Source organism: Anser brachyrhynchus (genome assembly GCF_964034855.1).
Source record: "Anser brachyrhynchus genome assembly, chromosome: 1".
NCBI lineage: Eukaryota > Metazoa > Chordata > Aves > Anseriformes > Anatidae > Anser > Anser brachyrhynchus.
Genome location: NC_137694.1, coordinates 192,971,786 through 192,990,769, shown reverse-complemented (window position 1 = coordinate 192,990,769; position 18,984 = coordinate 192,971,786). Strand labels below are relative to the sequence as shown.

The 18,984-nt window shown below is 44.7% G+C and overlaps 1 protein-coding gene across 1 annotated transcript in view; it reads right to left on the bottom strand.

Annotated features, from left to right (window-relative positions):
• The window catches only part of XPO4 (exportin 4), an 81,650-nt gene extending 81,349 nt beyond the window's left edge, over nt 1–301 (bottom strand). The window contains exon 1 of the mRNA XM_080583687.1: nt 59–301. Within this exon, the coding sequence (XP_080439813.1) occupies nt 59–139 (81 nt within the window). The 5' untranslated portion in view covers nt 140–301. The remainder of the gene's footprint in view (nt 1–58) is intronic.
• Nucleotides 302–18,984: the final 18,683 nt, after the last annotated feature.

Sequence of the window (18,984 nt, the reverse complement as noted above, 5' to 3'; positions counted from 1 at the left end):
GGGGAAGGAGAGGGGGAAAGGGGGGAAGGGGGGAAGGCGCGGGCCCCGCCGCCCTCACCATCAGCACTTTGGCCGCGTTCTCCAGCTGGGCGATCACCTCGGGGGCCCCCCCCGCTGCCGCCGCCGCCGCCGCCATCATGGTCTCCGTTCAATGACGCGCCATGCGCTGCATTGTGGGTCGAGGCGGCCGCACAGCCAATCCCGCCCGCGGCCCCGGCGCCCGGCCCGAGCGGCGGAGCCGCCGCCGCAGGCAGCGCGACGGCCGCGGGCAGCCCCACCGCCAGCAGCGGGCACCGAGCGGCCCCGCCGCACGCAGCGCCCACCGCCCGCCGCCCACCGCCCGGCCCTGCGCGCCCGCCTCCGGGGCGGGCCCCGCGGGGGAGCCGGGGAGGAGCCGCCGCCGCCGCTGGTGGTGGTGGTGGTGGTGGTGGTGGTGGTGGGGACGCGGGTTCGAGGCTGCCCCCCGCCGCTGTACGGTCAGGGCAGGTTGTAAAGTGAGGGGAAAGGTGGGGGGTGGTCCGGACAGAGTTGGCTCGGGGGTTGGAGGTGGGTTGGGGAGCGGAGTGGGGCTGAGGGGGGTGCTGGAGGGGTGCTTGGTGGGTAGATGTAAGGAGCAGGGGGAGGCACGTGTGCCACCAGAACCCGCGCTGCTGTTTCTCTTTGGCGTAGGAGTTTGATTAAATACAGAATCACAAAGTGGCCGAGGTTGGCAGGGACCTCTGGAGATCATCCAGGCCAACCTCCTGTCGAGCAGGATCACCTACAGCACGTTGCGCAGGATGGCATCCAGGCGGGGTTTGAATATCTCCAGAGAAGGAGACTCCACAGCCTCTCTGGGCAGCCTGTCCCAGTGCTCTGTCACCTCACAGTACAGAAGTGTCCTCTCATATTGAGCCAGAACCTCCTGTGCTTCAGTTTGTGAAATACTGTCACTGCACCTAGATTGCACTCTGGAGCATGCAAGCTTTGATACCTTCAGATGAGCTTAAATCAGAAGACCTGCCCTGAGCATTGAGTGCACTGGGCCAACTGGAGCTCCTGCGGTATGTCCCTCATGGGCCAGACACGTAACAGCACCCACTGTTCGGCACACAGACCCTCCCTAGCCACCCCACTCCGGCCGCAGTGCAGTGTCTGCAGCCCTGGTCCTCACAGCTCCGCTGTGCTGAAGATTTTGGGGTTTGGAAGGTATCACTGGGACCTGGTAGTGTGAAATGAGTGTAAATGTCCAGCGTTTGCATGCAAGGGATGCAGGATAATAATGGAAGGAAGAAGAATGCATCAAGGAAATAGGATGACAGGAAGAAATACGACTTACTTATTGAATAGAAGAATGAAAGGTGTCGGTATTTTTTCCCCAAGAAGGGGCAGCTTTCAAGGCTCAAGGGGGCATGGCAATGCTTACTACTCAACAAGATTAGAAATACCAGTCAAACTATGTGAAAGCTTGATTTTGTGGTTTGTCGAGAATGTAATGTAATTGTAAATGTAAAACATTAAACGTGTTTCAGGGTGCTGTTCTATCCTAATTTCACTGCTGAAGAGTGTGGGGAGCTCAGCAGGGCTGCACTAGGGGTGAGAGAGAGGTATAAGGGAAATGGAACCAGCAGTCAGAGATGGAGGACGTCAAAGGTAGTGAGAGTGTGACAACACACTTAGGTCCTGAAGTGTGTTTATTGGGCAAACTGCAATATGCAATGAGTCTAAAGAATGGTAAAATGAGCTAAGGAACTAGAAATGTGCATACAAAGCAGTAATGTCAAAAAAAATGATCACTGGAAAAGCTGTTTTAAGGATTTCTGGGTTCAGTAAGGCACTACTTCAGTTGAGTATTTCTGTATTTGTAACTTGTATCCAAAATGAGATTCTTCAACAACTTCTGCAGCCTGCTTAAAGGTCCTCCATTCTCCTGTGGATTCATGCGTTCAGCAGCACACTCAAATAGCCATGGTATCAATAGAAACAGCATTGTATTGTTCAGGTTGGGAACACTCAGAAAGTCTCCACACCAGGCTTCTGCTCAACAGACCACGTTGCTGAGGGCTTGGCCAGCTGGGTCTTGAAAACCTCCAAGAACGGAGAGTGCATGCCCCATCTGGGCAGTCTGTGCCAGTACTTGATGGTTGCCGCAATGAAGCTTTTTCCCCTTAAATCAGAACCTCCCTGTATGACTGCTGCCTTTCAGCCAGCTGCCGTGCACCTCAGTAAGGAGTTTTGCTCCATCTTCATGATAATCTCAGGTACTAGAAGGAAGCTCTTGGGTTCCCCTGCAGGACTTCTGACTGAATGTGGTTCTCTCAGCCTCTCCTCACAGGGCGCATGCTCCCAGCCCCTCGCCATCTTGGTTGCTCTCAGCTGCACTCTGCAATTTGTCAACATCTTTTTTGCACTGGGGGGACAATGTGGGAGGTAGTTTTTCAACACGAGCTAATAAGCACTGAGTGAAGAGGACTAATAAGTCTGTTGATCTACTGGCTTCATGCCTGTAAAAATAACCTAGTGTGTCTTTACGGAGGTAGCCTTACTCGCTGCTGTGGTGTGCTGCTTGCTTTATGTTTTAGCTTGGTTTCTGCCAGGGCCAAGCAGATTGCACGACTGGTTGCCCTGACAGCCTCACCAGAGACTTTAGCATGTGCAATGCTGCAGGTTTACCTGTGCCCAGTCCTGTCTCCCGTCTTTGTTCATTAATTGGCCTTCCTAGGTGGACCTGTGCAATATGTAGCCTTGTCTCTGGCCCCTTCTCCTGCATGGACCTTGTCTCTGTATCCTGCTGTTCCTGACTAGACTTTCTGGCAGAACCCTGGACCTGCCTGGCTATCTCACCTTGTGCTTGGACTGTCAACAACAGCATCACCAGCCCAGTCCTGCCCAAATCCTGAGGGCACTGCCCTGGTGAGCTGCCCTCACGGAGCAGCCCTGCTCTTCTTGGCCATGATACAGTACACCAGGGCCTCCAGAGTCCTCTTTCGGTGAGTCCCCGGCGTGCACTGCCGCGGTGGTTATTCCATCTCAGGTACAGCACTTTGCTTCGCATCTTAGGGCCCCATCCACTGGTTCCTTGCATGGGCATAGTGGTTTGGTCTTCCCCTTCTCCTCCTGCAGTTTTTTTTTTCTCTATCTGAGCATACTTCGAAGGCAATATGTTAATTAAATCCTCTGATTTTTAATTATTTATTTATTTTTACAGATGTATACAATGCGTGCAGCAAAAAAACCTTGCATTTTACTATATTGTCATCAAGTGCATCTTGCCCATATTTCCAGTGGAAAGACTGAGTGGAGTAATCTGCATTAAAAACAAACATGTTCCAGTGGTCACATTTTGTCTCAGCTGCATTACAATCTCAATGTTCTCTTGGCTGGTCTTAGAAAAGCTTATTGTCCATTTATCTTGTCAGAAGGAATGCTGAAGCTATTTCTGCTGTTGGCTAAAAAAGATGCATCAAATTCTTCCTTAACGCTTCCCTCTTTTGTGGTGTTAATATTCTTAAAATAGTTCAAAGCTTTTAGACTCACAGCCAGGCCAGAAAGGGTGTTGCTGGTAATGGAGCCTGTGCTTTTTGCTTTAGCAATTTGTTCTCTGTCTTGCTTTCTTTCACAGCTGAAAACATCCAACTTGTGCTGGTTTTGGTCAAAGATTAAAATGTTGAAACAAATGAGCCAATAAAATAGTTGTTTATTATTATTATAAAATATATGTTGATCAAACATTAATATGTACACACACGGTAACACCAAGAAAGATCACAGAATCACAGGATGGCTGAGGTTGGACATCTGGAGGCCACTTGGTGGAGGCCATCTGGAGGCCCCCCAAGCAGGGACACCCAGAGCAGGCTGCCCAGGACCACGTCCAGGCGGCTTTTGGAGATCCCCAAGGAGGAGACCCCACAGCCTCTCTGGGCAGCCTGTGCCAGGGCTCCGTCACCCGCCCAGCACAGAAGCGCTGCCTGGTGCTCAGAGGGAGCCTCCTGGGTGCCCGGCTGTGCCCATGGCCTCCTGTCCTGGTGCTGGGCACCGCTGAGCAGAGCCTGGCTCCGTCCTCTCTGCACCCTCTCTTCAGGGATTTTATAGACATTGATAAGATTTCCCCTGTTTTACAGATACGATTTGTTTATTTGAGACCATCTGAGAAAGTCTACGGTGAAGAAATTGAAGTGACTGAGCACTAAGTTGGATGAGACAAGGAAGCAAAACTCAGTAGGGAGGTGAATCACTGGTATGAAAGAGCAATAACAATTGCAAGCTTGCAAGAGGCAAGCTTGGGAGGCATTTATCTTTCATTTCTGGTTGGGTTGAAGCTTTTGAAACCATCCTCCCCTATCACGTTGTGTATCTTATTTCCTACTCTTGAAACTCTAGTATTCCTAAGACTGTTTCCTTCCCATTTCCCAAATGTATTCAAGCAATCTCTTCCTATATAGCCTGTGCTTATTTTTCAGTGGACGTCATTTCTCTGGCCAGGATGTCTCGTTTGCTTGCTTTCCTAGGCAACTTTCCTCTAACTTCAATGGTCAAATTTCTGAAACAAGTCCTGTAATAAATACTGCAAATAAGCTGCAAATACATTCTGCAGTAAATTCCAGCAATATCTTCTGGCTTATTGCTGTCTTTTCACCAGCAACTGTCAGAAATCTGCTCAGAGTGGTGGCTCCAGCCAGTGCTACCTGTTCCAGCTGTCCCAAGAGATGCTCATCTCCAGTGACAGAGGAGATCTTCCACCACTGTGAATTACTTGGCAGGGTCATTTCAAACAGTTCTTTGTAATTCCTTCTGGCACCCTAGCTAGGTTTCAACACAAATGACCTCAGTTGATTTCAATACAAATGACCTCAGTAAATTTTTTGGAATATAGTTTTTGTGCAAGGTACCTGTGGTAGCATAAAGAATATATATATTTACACTTAAATGGTAGTCACTGCTGAGAACAGAGAAAAATAAAGTTGAAAGATTGAACTGAGGCTTTTGTAGAAAAGCAGTTTATTTGGAAAATAGGTTCAAAGTTTGAGAAAGCAAAACTTTTGATTCGAAAGTGTCTCTTCCCATACCTGATAACCAACTTGTGTTTGGCTACCTTTGAACTAACAAACTGGGAAAGTTTATACATATTTGAGCTGATAAAGCAATTGTAGGCTTCTGATTGAGCCTAAGAATGAAAATTCATCTTGGTGTTCACAGCAGACCTCAGATCAGTCCTCTCCCTCACAGCTCTCGCATGTGCCTGGGCTGCACGTCTCATCATCCAGAGCAGGCTCCAGCTCCTCACAGCTTCTGCTCGTGGCTTGAAGCCATGTAATCACCATCCACTTCTTCCTTGCTCCAGTGTCCTTTCAGGACACAGAGAACAGTGCACTTCTTATTATCCCCCAAACTCTTTAGTGAATAAATTAAGATCCAGCTGTAAATGTAGTAAAAGCAACTTGCCTGTCGGAGGTACCTTACCTTCCTTGCTGAGGAAGTGCAGAAGTGCAGGATGAATCAAAATGGTGAAACAAATTCTAGGAATTTGCTCTAGGAGAGCATCTGTCTTTGTCTGTCTGCTCTTGCATTGCTCTGCTGAGGGGCTTAAACCAGACTTCATATTTTTACTGTTTGTTTTGTTTCACAAGGGTGACTTGGTTTCTGGGGTGTATTTGTAGCAGCACTGAAGATTCACAACTGCAAGTAGACAACAAGATCCATTGGGAGCAATTAAAAATAAACTTATTTGGTATCTGAAGAAGAAAAGAGATCCCTTAGTTCAAGTTTTTTGTGCTCTGAATTAGACCATTGGCTCTTCAGTGTATTTCTTACAAAACAACAGTACACAATGCTGCGAAGCCAGATTACTCATTCAGTGCTTGTTATTATAGCCATGAGCAAACCTTGGAATTCTTGGTTTTGTTAAGAATGGAGTTTGGCTACAGATGGGGTGTGTTTTGTGTGAGGTTCATTGGGAAGAGGTGAAATATTAAGGATTTAAGTGAAGGTCTCACACTTAACCTGGCCTCTCACCAGCAAGGCATTACGTGGGGGTAAATCTGTGTGACACCAGGAGTCAAAACATCAGTATAAGAAAAAAAGTAAGATAGTTGGATGGCAGCAGTGTTGCTAGGTGTCTGCTTTTGGCATCTTGTGACACTTATTCCTGTATTCAAAACTACAATAGCAAGAGCATAAGTGTTGTTTAAAACGAGTGTAAAATGGGACAGTCACTGAGTTTAGCTGCTTTGACCTTCAGAGTTATCTTTGGGATCTGTGACTAGTTGACTAAGATATGCTGTGTATAACTCACATTTGGAAGTTTATCAGCAGTAACTGTAAGTATTTGGAAAATGTGTATGTTTTCCTTCGCAAAGCCTCCGTGCTGACTCTACTGTGCTATTTGGGAACACGTTACTGGTACACTATATACCAGGATGATAGTTTAAGCTAGCCTGTTTCATCTGTCCATAGCAAGCACTTAAAAATCTTCATGCAGCAGATATCTGTGTTCAAGCAGACAAAATGCTGACTCAGATTGCCAGCTTACTGCTTCTTTCGTCCCAGACTGTTGTGAAGCTTGCCAACCCAAATGGGATCGATGTAGCACCAGAGTGTTTTAGGCTACTGTCTCTAGACACTTGTTTCATGTTAAGTGTCATTCACTGAAGATTAAGTCATCCTTTTGATTAGTGGAGGCTATAGTACTGATGCCTTAGTCTCTCCTCTGTGAGATCATTCTGTTCTGACCCTGCTCTAAGGATACCTGCAAAGGGCTTCCTACTCCAACAATTTATTTCCACGGCCACTTGCTTAGGAGATGTTTTTTTCCTTCTTCTCAGTAGCTTACAAGTCACAGCCAGGTTCTCACTGGTCCTGCAGAAAAAGCAAGAACCCAAGTTTCTTGTCCTCACAGCTCATACTGAGCAGCTGTTTCAGAGGGTGACTTCTGAGAGCTGCAATTCTTCTGACTTCCAGCTTATTTACTTCCACTCTATTTGCAGCCAGCTTGCTGACACAGGATTCGATACTGTTCCTTATCCTAATTAGATTTTCTTCCTTCTTGGTGTTTATTCCAGGTATATTTAGAAAGTTATGTTGCCCTCATTCATCATTTTGCTAGTTCATATAGAATTAGAACAGGTTCCTTCCCAGAAGTAATTTCTGTCTCTTTGATCCTACTAGCACTTCTCTTCTAACATGAGTTGATCAGTCTCAAAAAATGACCACCAGAATGGTAAGTGATATTGCAGGCTGAGCTTTACAAGGACATTACTTTTTCTGTAGCTCTCTTAAAAATGCATAGACCAAGGCTGTAAAATTGCCTTCCCTGGTTTCGCATCTGCATCATTTTAGTGCCTTATTACTCTTAAAATCACCTGATAAGCGTACATACATTACAGCAGGAATTTTAGGGTGCTGATCCCAGAAGTCTTACAATAAGAAACTTCATTCCATTTCTATTATTCCATGCTTCAAAGTAATTTAGTTTTTCCTTTTACTGTACTTTCAGTAGTCTTTTACTCAATGTGCCTGAATACTATTTGCAGATTTCATTATCATGCTCTACTTTTTGTTCTCAAGCCATTTGTAAAAGTATTAAAATTGGGCCTATTTTTAGTCTTTCCACCCCTTGACATGCCTCTTTGCGATGAGGTCTATGTGGCAGAAATACCATCTCTACGTTTCGTCAGCAGCCCTGCAAGGACTTCACTGCAGAGTGTCTTAGTGGTAGAATCAGCCCTGCTCAGGGCAATTCAGGTAAACAACCGTAATGAAGTTCCTATTCCCTCTAATAAATTCCAGACAGGAATTCCATTTCTCTCCATCTTGCAGGAGGGCCTTGAGAGTCTCAAGCAGCTCTATAAAAATTTCAGATTAACCACCCTTTCCAAAGCTCTGCCCCCATCCCATTTAAGTACCCCACTCCCGTTTATTTACCCAGCCCTTCCTAGTGGGAGCTCTGTGAGACCTCCAGCCAGCCCCTCGGGCAGCAGTTCAGAGCCTTGCCCCTACTTTGCTTCCCCTGAGGTCTGACACTGTGGGTACCTTGGCAGCCAGCTCTGTGATTTTTCTGAAGAAGGTGGTCTGCAAATCCTTCCACCGCCACTCTACCTCTGGTCTGTCAGCATGGGGGAACCAGGGGATAAATCTTTCAAGCTGTTTTTCCTCCATTAGGATTTTCTTTGGTCCCCCAGACTTGGAGCTCCAGTTCTGGGAGGCCAATGGACAAGTCTGTAGCGTCTCTTGGGTTTTCCAAGTGGTTATAGTACGATTATTATGTTTTAAGACAGTTCTTCCCATAGATACCTCACGATATACCAGTTAGATATTTTCTCCCACAAGTTGCCAAGCAGTCCCACGTGGCTGCTGCTGCTTGCTTGCTTTTTCCCCATCTGCATGCTTCAGGTGCTGCCCACCCTTTTGGTCAGCCTAGCTGGGGTACACTTACTCCACTGCTGAGACACGACCTGCTTTATGGCTGCTGAAAGCTGCCACTAACAAGAAAATGGGAGGAAAGGTATTAGTGGGTTGATCTTTATGGGTCTAGAAGCATTCAGTCAAGACTGATGAACCTCTGCTCCCTTTTCTTTCCAATACGATCAGTTTTCTCTGACAGTTTCCATTCTAACAGCCTTCAGCATCTCTAGCTTAACTAATCATTTTGTATGCGATAGAAGAGCAATCATTTCTGAACTCCAGAAAATTTAGTCTGGAATAAATGAATGCTTTGAGTCCATAGTTTTTTTGGTTCTTCAGAATAAATGCATAGGTACATAGCCATTACCATTTTGGATTAGACCTTACGTAGATGTAATATTATGTCTTATATCTAGAGCTGCTGAGGATGAAATGCTCAGAAGGAAATGGGATGTAAATAAACAGCTGCAGATAGGGACTGATCTGACTTCAGTGCATGCCATCCCCATCTTTATCAATTAGACATGGAAAAAACTATCCTTTCCAAAGACAGAAGACTTTTTAGTATTAGCTTTTGGGTGTAGAAATATGCAACAGCACTTGTGAACACTTCTTATAGACAGTTAATTTCTTTCTTATACACAGTTAATTTTTATTTTATTTTTTTTTCCTTAAATCTGTGTCCTCAGCGCCTTGCTCAGAGCTGTGCTGTGTGGTACGGGGTCTGCCAAGACATCTCCAATCGTCAGTGCAGCATGGGAGCCCCACGGCACTCCTTCAAAATGCCCCCCCTCACTTTGCTTCTTTCACCTCTGTCAAAAATAAATTAAAAAAAAAAATGAGAGCGGATGTGGCGCTGGGTGAAAGATGCCATGTGAAGATGCTCAGCAGATTTGTTTTATTTTGTTCTGTGTTCTCTGACCATTGTAACCTTTTACATGCTTACACGGCTATGCTGCATGTTTACCAGAGCTTCAATAAGCTGCCTGTGTTCATGCTCAGGTGCTTTTCTTGAGATGATCAGATTAATTTAGACCCTTTGAAGGTGCATAGATAATTTATATTTTTTTGTCTCCAGTGCTTGTTTTATTGCATTGTCACTATTGAATTTTCATTTTATATCAGGTTGTCCATTCATATATTCTGATTAAATCTCCCTTGAGTACCGTGGCCTGCTCCTGTTTTTTAAGATAATTAATTTAATTGTGATGTCTACAGATTTGTTATCTAATATTTCCCTTTCCAGATGGTACTATCTTAAACAATAATGGAATTAATACACAACCTTGAGGCACCTGTTCTTAATTTTATCAGTTACAGCATAAATCTCTGTTAGGTTTTTGTATTTTTAACTAGTTCCTTTCCATTTGATTATTTGAATTCTCATTTCAGAACCACTTAATTTCTTAAAACAGTCTCTTGAAAGTCTGAATAAATATAAATTACTTCTCCCTTTTCCATCATTTTATCACAAGTTTTAAGAAATACTATGAGATTGGTGGAACATGATTGTCTTGCGCAGGAAGTATGCTAGTTAAATGTTAGCAAGCTCAGTCAAGTAAGAAAGAAGCAAAGAGAATTGTTAAGTGAAAAGATGCATATTTTATAGACTTCCCTATTTTCTTTCCCAATTAGCAGAGTATTAAAGGAATGAATGTTTAAAAGTATTTCAGCAATGACTCGTTATTAGTTGTCCATGTATGATGTTGTCAGTGAAGTTACATTCACATGGTTATTCAGGTAAATTCAGATGAAAGAAGTTGCGTTTATTTGTTTCTTTGGAGAAAGGCCCAGGTATATTTAATCACAGAACTGTTTTATTTTGTGATTACATTTGCACTGACCGAAAAAGCAAATACTTAACAATTTGCTTAGGCAGTCACACACCGAAATATTACGTTGTGATGTAAGGCAACACCTCTCTTAGAGGAGCAGCTTTTTGTATTAACTACTCAAAGGAATAGCTGTAGTAAATAATTAAGTCAATTTGCTGGGATTACACCTTCCCGAACCAGGCCTGCTAAAACTGTAGTTTGCTTGCAAGCATTTTGTGAATAAAGACAACATCCATAATATTGAATCTGAGAACCAGTCTTTCTTCTCGGTGACCTGCTCGTCTTGTGTGCTAAACCTCGAGACCTCTTTCAGGTGTCATCCCCAAGGATGTCCCTGCACAGGGTAGGGTCAGAGATGGGAGCTGATAACCTGAAATCAGCATGCGATCTGTTCCAGAGGAAAAACTCTTAACACGGGGATTGAGGACTCATGATGGTCTAGACTGTACTCATGAGTGTCCCAGTTACTCATCTGGGGTCAGATGGGGTTTGGTCTGGGGATTCTGGGGACATTACCCTTAGAAGCATGCTTGATGACACAGTATATGAAAAAATACCAAATTTAAAGTCAGCCTAACTCTTAATTTAAAAACCTTTGTGAGCAAACAATCAATGTAAAATTTAAATAGTGAAACTAATTGTCCTGTGCAATCTAAAAGCGTAGGTAAGGCTCCTGCTTCAGAGAAACTAAGGCAGTGATCCTAATTTATAATCAGTCTCTATACATCACTCGTAAGTGCTCTGACAGCTTATTTTAAAACTTTTAAGTTCAAAACCAAGTTGATAATCTGTTAATAATTTGCCATCAGGAAAATATTCGAATTGGGATTTTAATTTGAGAAAACAAAAATGATCTGTGGGATTACTCATCTTCACAAGCAGAAATTTTTCATATGCAAATCACCTGACTGCTTCACGTTATTCTTAGCTGTAGCATCTGCCAGCACATTTTTCAGTAATTCTACATAAAGTGTCATTTGAAAGTGAGCATCAGGGTAAACAGTCTGCCTAAATGACTGGAGCTATTGAAATAAACAGTTTCGCTAGCCTCAGCGATAGTGCTGCTGCTGCTGCTCTCAGAGGAGGGTCTCCCTCAGGCACTAATTGCTCGGGGGGGGGGGACAAGTTTCAGGGTGGCAGAGGAGCCAGACGTCTCTGAAGCTTGGCAGTGCCATTTTCTGCACAGAAATGCTGACTGAAATTTGTCCTTTACCTTGTATTAGAGTGAGAAAATGGTATCATCAAGGCAAAATCCTCAACCATGGTAGTGGTAAAGGAGGGGGAAGTGGCACATATAGCAAGAAGGCGTCATGCTGAGTCAGATTCAGTTTGTTTCTGGTGGGCATTTAAGGGACTTATGTGCTGGACAAAATGCTGAGGGAGGTTTTGTACCTGGATGTTTGGACACCTGTGATAAGAGTCGTATTATGACCGTGCCTGGTTTGCTCTAGTGCTGCTGTTTGGCAACTCCGTTCTTGCAAGGTGTTAGTATGGAACAGCTTCTATTTGCTGCCATCATCATAACTCATTATCAGCAGCTGTGTTTAGGAATAACTCATCCAGAGTAATCTAAGGTAAAAGCGTATCATTGCTAATATGCTGAAAAATGGGAAATAGCAGGTCTGTATGATCCACCACAGGAACCTTTCAAGAGCTGAAGCAGGGCCACCAGCAGCAGCTCCCTTTTCTGAGACCCAGTGGTGCAATGCCCTCCCTCCTGTCCCCTTGCTAGCTGTTGTTCTGACACAAAGAACTGCCATTCATAAAGAAATGCAACAGCATTGTTTTGGACTGGATAAACCCTGAAGCGGAAGGCCAAGATGATTAAGGCAAATAAACTCTGAGACCATGTTTGTTAGCCAGGAAGTGGTTATTACCAAATTGGCAGGAAATGTGCCAGAGGCTGATGTACCAACTCCGACATAGCTCTACGTATCGGTCAGCTTTACTCAGTGTCATTGAAGTACTGGAACAACAATGCCAACTACATTAACTTTTGTCTGAGAACAGCCAATTGCATTTTTTTTCACCCAACCCTGCAAATAAATCCACCTTTATTTAGAGGAAGTACATATAGTTTCTCTGCCCCAACTACTTAGGTGAAGATGGTGTCAGTGAAATGGGACTGGCACTGCTGTTGAGAGGGCATTTGGAGAGATGGCAGCTACGCTGTATGACACCGTGCAAATGACAAGAGCAAGAAGGAGGAAGCAGGATGGAGTACAAAGAGTAATTCAACAGCTGCCATTGCTGGAGGCTACTTCTCATGAAGCACTGCCGTGACACTGTTCAGAGAGAGGTGACATCCCGGGGTGCTCAGGTGCACCTTCTTTCCACTCATGAGGCAGTTTTAGCAAAACTAAAACACTAGTGTGTCCCTCGCACACTGGTAGAGCCGTGCAAGCTTCCCTGCTGATCAGTGGCATCCTGGACTGATCAAGCCTGGTTATCAACCACTTTGATAGAACAAGGGGTAATGGTTTTAAACTAAAAGAGGGGAGATTTAGATTAGGTGTAAGGGGGAAATTCTTCCCTCAGAGGGTGGTGAGGCCCTGGCACAGGCTGCCCAGAGAAGCTGTGGATGCCCCATCCCTGGAGGTGTTCAAGGCCAGGCTGGATGGGGCTTTGGGCAACCTGGTGTGGTGGGAGGTGTCCCTGCCCATGGCAGGGGGTTGGAACTGGGTGGGCTTTAAGGTCCCTTCCAACCCAAACCATTCTGTGATTCTGTGACTTTATGACCATGGATGGAAAAGGAGTACCGTGGGCACAATCACCCCAGAACTGTGCTCCAAACTGGGAAAGAACAGCATAGGGCTGATTCATCTAGCAGCAGCAGTCCCCAGAGTAAGCCAGTGATTCATCCAGTTTCTCTGGCAGGAAGATAAGATGCCCTTTCCAGGTGTCTTTTTCTTTTCTTCTTCTTTTTTAATGGAACTCTTTTTTGAACATTTTGCAGTTGCTAGTTATTTGAAAAAGAGGATTACCTTATAGTCAGCTTCACAAATGGATGCTTCGCTGAAAACTGAGTATTAAAAAAAAAAACAGATATATGTGCCACTTGTTAGACATCAACATAAGTTAAGCCGTAAGGAACGATCCAGCCCGTGCAACAGTAAGAACGATGTATTAGAATAATACGCAATGTAGTTCAATTTCAAGGCTCTACTAGCACAATTCAGGAAATTAAAACTTAAAAGAACTTTTTTTCTTTTTTTTTAACTACTTTTAAACGTTTGGAAAATTCCAGAAGACAAACAGTTCACTTCTGCTTATGGAACAGTATATCTTTGTTTTAAGCCTCTGTTCAGGTGACAGGTGTCTTGGTTCTTGTCCAGAGGAAGGTGAGCTGTACGTGTCCTTCCTCTTTTGCTGAAATACCCGGCAGTGGAATATCTCCATCACAGTTTCAAAGGTCATTCAGGTCTGACACCACCAGTTTCACTTCCTCAAATGTCAGTACAACAGTCTGGGATGCTGTGCTCTGGCACGAGGATGTTATGGTGATATTATGGACTGTGATGGTCTTGTGGGGTCAAAACAGATTGAATTTTGCAAATCCATTACAGTTTTCTTTTAGCATTTATGTGGAGTCATTGTAACTGATATTTATTTTATAAAACTATTCTTGGTCACAGTTTTTAAAACTATCAGTCAATTAAGTTTTAAATCTGAGAAGTTTCTAAAATCTAGCTGAAAAAGATAAAATTATTTTTTCTTTTCAGTCCCACCAGGCTTGATACCAGGACCTGACTTACTTGGCAGTGCTGGCAGGCCCTTGCCCAGTCTGCACGTAATGTAAATGGTTATTACACACTCTTTTCATTTTAAGGCACCTAAAATACCGTCAGTAAGTCAAAAAGGTTGGGGGAAGCTCAAATTGTTCTTTTAAATCCAACATCATCTACTTACAGCTTGGTTTAAAATGAGTGTGCAAAAGTCTTACCACAAGATGGCCCCTACCAACCACAGCTCACACGCATGAAGGCCGCATCGCTGAGTACCAAGATGCTGCTTGTTCCCTTCCATGTCTTGATGAGTCCAGGAATTACTGTCATGAAGTGTTCCTGTGAGAAATGCCTTTCCAAAATTATCAAGCCTCTTTGAAGCAATCATCCTTTGGCTCCACGGTAGTTTAATTCTATGTGCCAAGCACTCTCTGCCCAGATCAAGAGTTTCTCAGCAGCCACAGTTTTAAATATTTTGCACAGCTTATTTTGTTGTGGTTATGTGAAGACTAGATGATGTCTAAAATAATCAGATTTAGGATGAAATTTGAGCCCCTTGTCAACAGATTTCAGGAAGGTGAAGGCTGAGATGTTCTGTGAGGAGGCAGTCCAGGAGCACAGGGCCCAGTGGAGGGAAGGGGCCACACACAGGACACTGACCCTAGGAGATGAAATTAAGTTTACAGAACATATTTTTGTCTCCTTGGCTGCTGGAGTGAGAACAGTTAGATCAACAGTTAGCACTTAATCTAGTGAGATCACAGGGTGCTCTCAGCTCTCATTAGTACCCGTGGCTGCTGAGGACATCCAGACCTCAACCAGAAAGATAGCCAAGGGCAGATTAACAAAGGGGACTTCAGTGCCTGAACTTGTGGTGTCATTTGTATTCTATAGCCTTAAATTACATAGATAGGTCTCACAATTAATTCTTAGGGTGAGGCGGGCATTTTATTAGAATTTTATTATATATGCATATAAATATATATACACATATATATTTCATATTTATATATTATACATAAACATGTGTATTTATAAATATAAATAATATATGTATGTGTACATATATTTTTTTGATCTGGTTAGTCACCTGAGATAGATAGCCAAATTAAACAGAGAAAAAAATACTTATGTTACTAATTTGGTACCTCTGGCCAGACATTGGCATCTGCTCATGGACAGGAGACATCCAAAACCAGTCTTTCTTGCCTGTGAGCAAATAGGAAACTGCTTTACTTGAGTGTGGTCAGGACAATCATGGCTGGAGGGCTCATCTGCAAGGTGAGCCTTTTGTGGAGCCAGAAGTTTCTCTTACAGAATCACAGACTGGCCGAGGTCTGAATATCACCTAGTCCAATCCCCCTGCTGAGCAGGATCACCTAGAGCACGTTGCGCAGGATGGCATCCAGGCGGGGTTTGAATATCTCCAGAGAAGGAGACTCCACAACCTCTCTGGGCAACCTGTCCCAGTGCTCCGTCACCCTCACAGTAAAGAAGTGCCCCCTCATATTCAGCCAAAACATCCTGTGCTTCAGTTTGTGCCTGTTGCCTCTTGTCCTGTTGCTGGGCACAACTGAAAAGAGACGGGCTTCATCCTCTTGATGCCCTCCCCTCAGATATTTATACGCATTGATGAGACCTCCCCTCAGTCTTCTCTTTTCCAGGCTAAACAGGCCCAGCTCTCTCAGCCTCCCCCCTAGAAAGGGAAACCTCTTAAAACAAAACAAAACAAAACAAAACAACAATAACTACAACAACAAAAAACGTATAAATTAGTATAAACTATACAATAACATTTGCATTCAGATATAGAGGAAAGAAACCAAGAATTACTGCTCTGAAGCAGAAACCTCACCCTACATCCTATTCCAGTACCCTAATGAGCAAGCTGCAATTAGCCACCCTTTGTCTCAGAGCTACCCAGAACATGTCTAAGTGGGCTCTGCTGATCAGGTACTCACTCCCTTGTCTAGGTTGGGAATCTCATTTTGTGTCAACCTGGCATTAACTTGAAGAAGGACCCTTGGCAGCTTGTAAGGAGCGAAGCAGGGTTTGGTGTTTGCATGTCTTCGTCCCAGGAATTCAAGGATCCTGTGGGATTTGGACTTGTGGGGGCTTTTGTGATCATTGTGCAGCAATCTGAGAGTTGCCAGAGCTGGCTAAATGATAACAAGAGGCAACTGGTATCTCAGATGCATGTGAGCACCTCTTAGGAACTGAGTTCCTGCTCAAAGATATGACAATGAGACATCCATCCATCCACCCACTGCTCAAGCATGTGTTAGGGAGAGTTATGGTGGAGAAGGAAAGTAATCCCAGTGACAAGCCTTCACATTTCTTCTGGGTATGAAGAAAAAAATGAAGCCAAAGTTAATGGCAGACTGGAGGGATCACAGAGCAAGGTACTTTCTGACCCTCCATCTCTCCTCACATCACCTTGTGTCCACTGACAGCAAGGGTGAAGAGGAAGCAAAGCATGCCACCAGTGATGGGCATTTTCCCCCAAAATCTCCACTGGCCCCATACTGGCCACCTCTTCTTTCTTCTCACTGGGGATGACCAGCCCTAGCTGCTGCATGCGTGGACTCAAAGGGGAATGCTTCGCCTTTGATTCATATCATAGGATTTTAAAATAAACTAGAAGCTGATTTGCAAAGGCATCGGTATTCTTTAATGTCTTTTCCCTGGGCTTTGAACATCCTCTGCCTATGTGTTTCCACTGCTTGTCTTGGGACATTTACCATTAAATGCTCTGTCAGATTCTGGTATCCCTCCTGTGACCACTCACCTGCTGTTACTCACTTCAAAAATAAATCCAGACACTAAGGGAAAGAGTCTTAACAAAAGCACAATGTGTTCATGTTAATAAAAGCACATATTAACTCTAGGCTTCCCAGTGCAGGAGAAAGCTGTCTGCAAATCGGGCTGGGGAAACTGGATAAACCTATGCTGTTCTGCCTGGTGTTCTGTAAGCAATTAAAACGCATGCTGATAGCATGGGTTTGTGATCCACTGCACACTGCGGTGTGGAGTTGTTCAGTGCCCACAGGAACCGCAGAAGAATGGGGAGGCAGAAAACTGTCAGCGACTGAAGTTCTCCATAGACAAGCCACTGTGAATTGTAAAGAGAACGAGAAAAAACATTTGGGGTTTGGGTTATTATAGGACATAATGCTGCGTGTAAAACCATCCCATCGTTGTGCTCCCCAGCTGAGATAATTTGGAAGCTGTTGGTGGTATTATCTTGACAGACGTGAGCAGTAATTATCCTACCCGAAAGAGGGCAGCAGTCGAACTCCTATGGCCTATTTCGTGCTATAATGAAAAATGGTTTTCAGCAATGAAAAATGTTGTTTCAAGTAGCTCAATAACTGGGAACACTGCCAGAGCCCGACAATATAAGCTGTTATTTTATTGGTATTTCTCAAAAGGAACTCAAGCCTGATTATGTTGACACTCAGAAAATGCAAAGTAACATTTAAATTCATAATAAGGGGATGAAGAAGCTTTGTGCAATAGTAAGGCTGCTAATCTCTTAATTTAAGTCAGTCATTTATCTGCAAAATGAATTTAAATGTGTTGGGAAAGAGGAAATAAAGCCATAGATCTGCAATGTGCTTCGGGATGTTTCCTCCACATCCCGTGGACTTCAGCTGCTCTCACTGGGGCTGTCCATACCACAGCACAACTCATCCTCAGCAGGGAGCCACAAAGTCACTCCTGAGCCCACCGATCATCACTGTTTTCTTCCTCTTGATGGGCACAGACATCCTTCACTTTCCCCACTAGTTCTCAGTTTCTAAACAAGGGGATTTTTCCTTCCAGGTACAATATTTTCCATCATTTTTATGCTGCTGTGACTTCTACCCTCTGCCTGGGGAGTGTTGCAGCAGGTCCTGGCCATCGTGGGCCTAGAGCCAGAGACTCCTCCAGGTGGGAAGAGGCCCCAGTGGTCTCTAGACCAAGCTCCTGCTCAAGGCAATATCCATACTGAGTTCAGACCGGGCAGCTTAGGGCAACCTCAGGTCACCTCAAGGTGTCTTACGGCTGAGGTGGAGCAGGAACCAAAGCAGGAATGTGCTGAAAGCAATTCAGTCTGCTTTGGCAAACCCACTTATTAAAATCAGCTGATTACTGAACCAGCTATTAAAAATCCCTCTAAGCAACCTCCACACCGAGCAATTGCAGTTTTGCAGCTTCCAACCAGGTTTCTCACCTTGTGTAGATTTTGAAGTAGACTAAATTTAGTAGAACCTGAACACTGGGTACAGGCCGTAGACGCACAGCCACCCCAGTCACTGTTGCTGAGCAGACTGGTGCTAGGACATCTTCTCAGCCCTGCTCAAGGGTCTTCATTTTACTGTGATTTTGAGTAATTAGGCTTCGAGGTCGTGACTGCATTAATTACCAGGGCCAAGGGCAAGACGGTTAGGAACATGGAGCTGGCTTTGGCTAGGGAGCTACGTATGGAAGGGGTGTCTCTCGGTGGCCATGACTATGATCTTCATTTTCAGTCAAGGCAGCCCAGGAGGCCTCTGTAACCCAGCAGCAGTCTGTGGGGACAGGAAAGATGGAGGTGCCCAGAACACTGCTTGCTGCAGGCATCACGCGCCGTGCTCAGCAGTGGTAGCAGAGACAAAGACCTGTCTGCCACCAGTGGATGGCTGCATGTCCCCAGTGCTGCTTCCTTCTCCTGTAACAGCAAGATGGCAAATCTCCTGGGCCATGATCACCCACACCGCTTGGCTACTTGCTGGCCCTATGTTAGGCTGTCCCAGTTATTGGGCTTCAAGAAAAAACATCCTCAGGGGAGGGGATACACGTCCAAATCAGCAAGGACACAGGCCTACAGGTACCACCCCACCTCAGAAGCTGGGATCGGTCCCTGGTCCACTTCTGTCAGGACAGCTATAGACATTATTTCCTGCTGCATTCCCATGCATCATGCTCACTCCTTCCAGTCTGCTTGTGGCCTTAGGTCAGCAAGCCTTAAACTGACTGGCCATGAAATGCTTTCACATCACTACTTGTCATCTGCATTG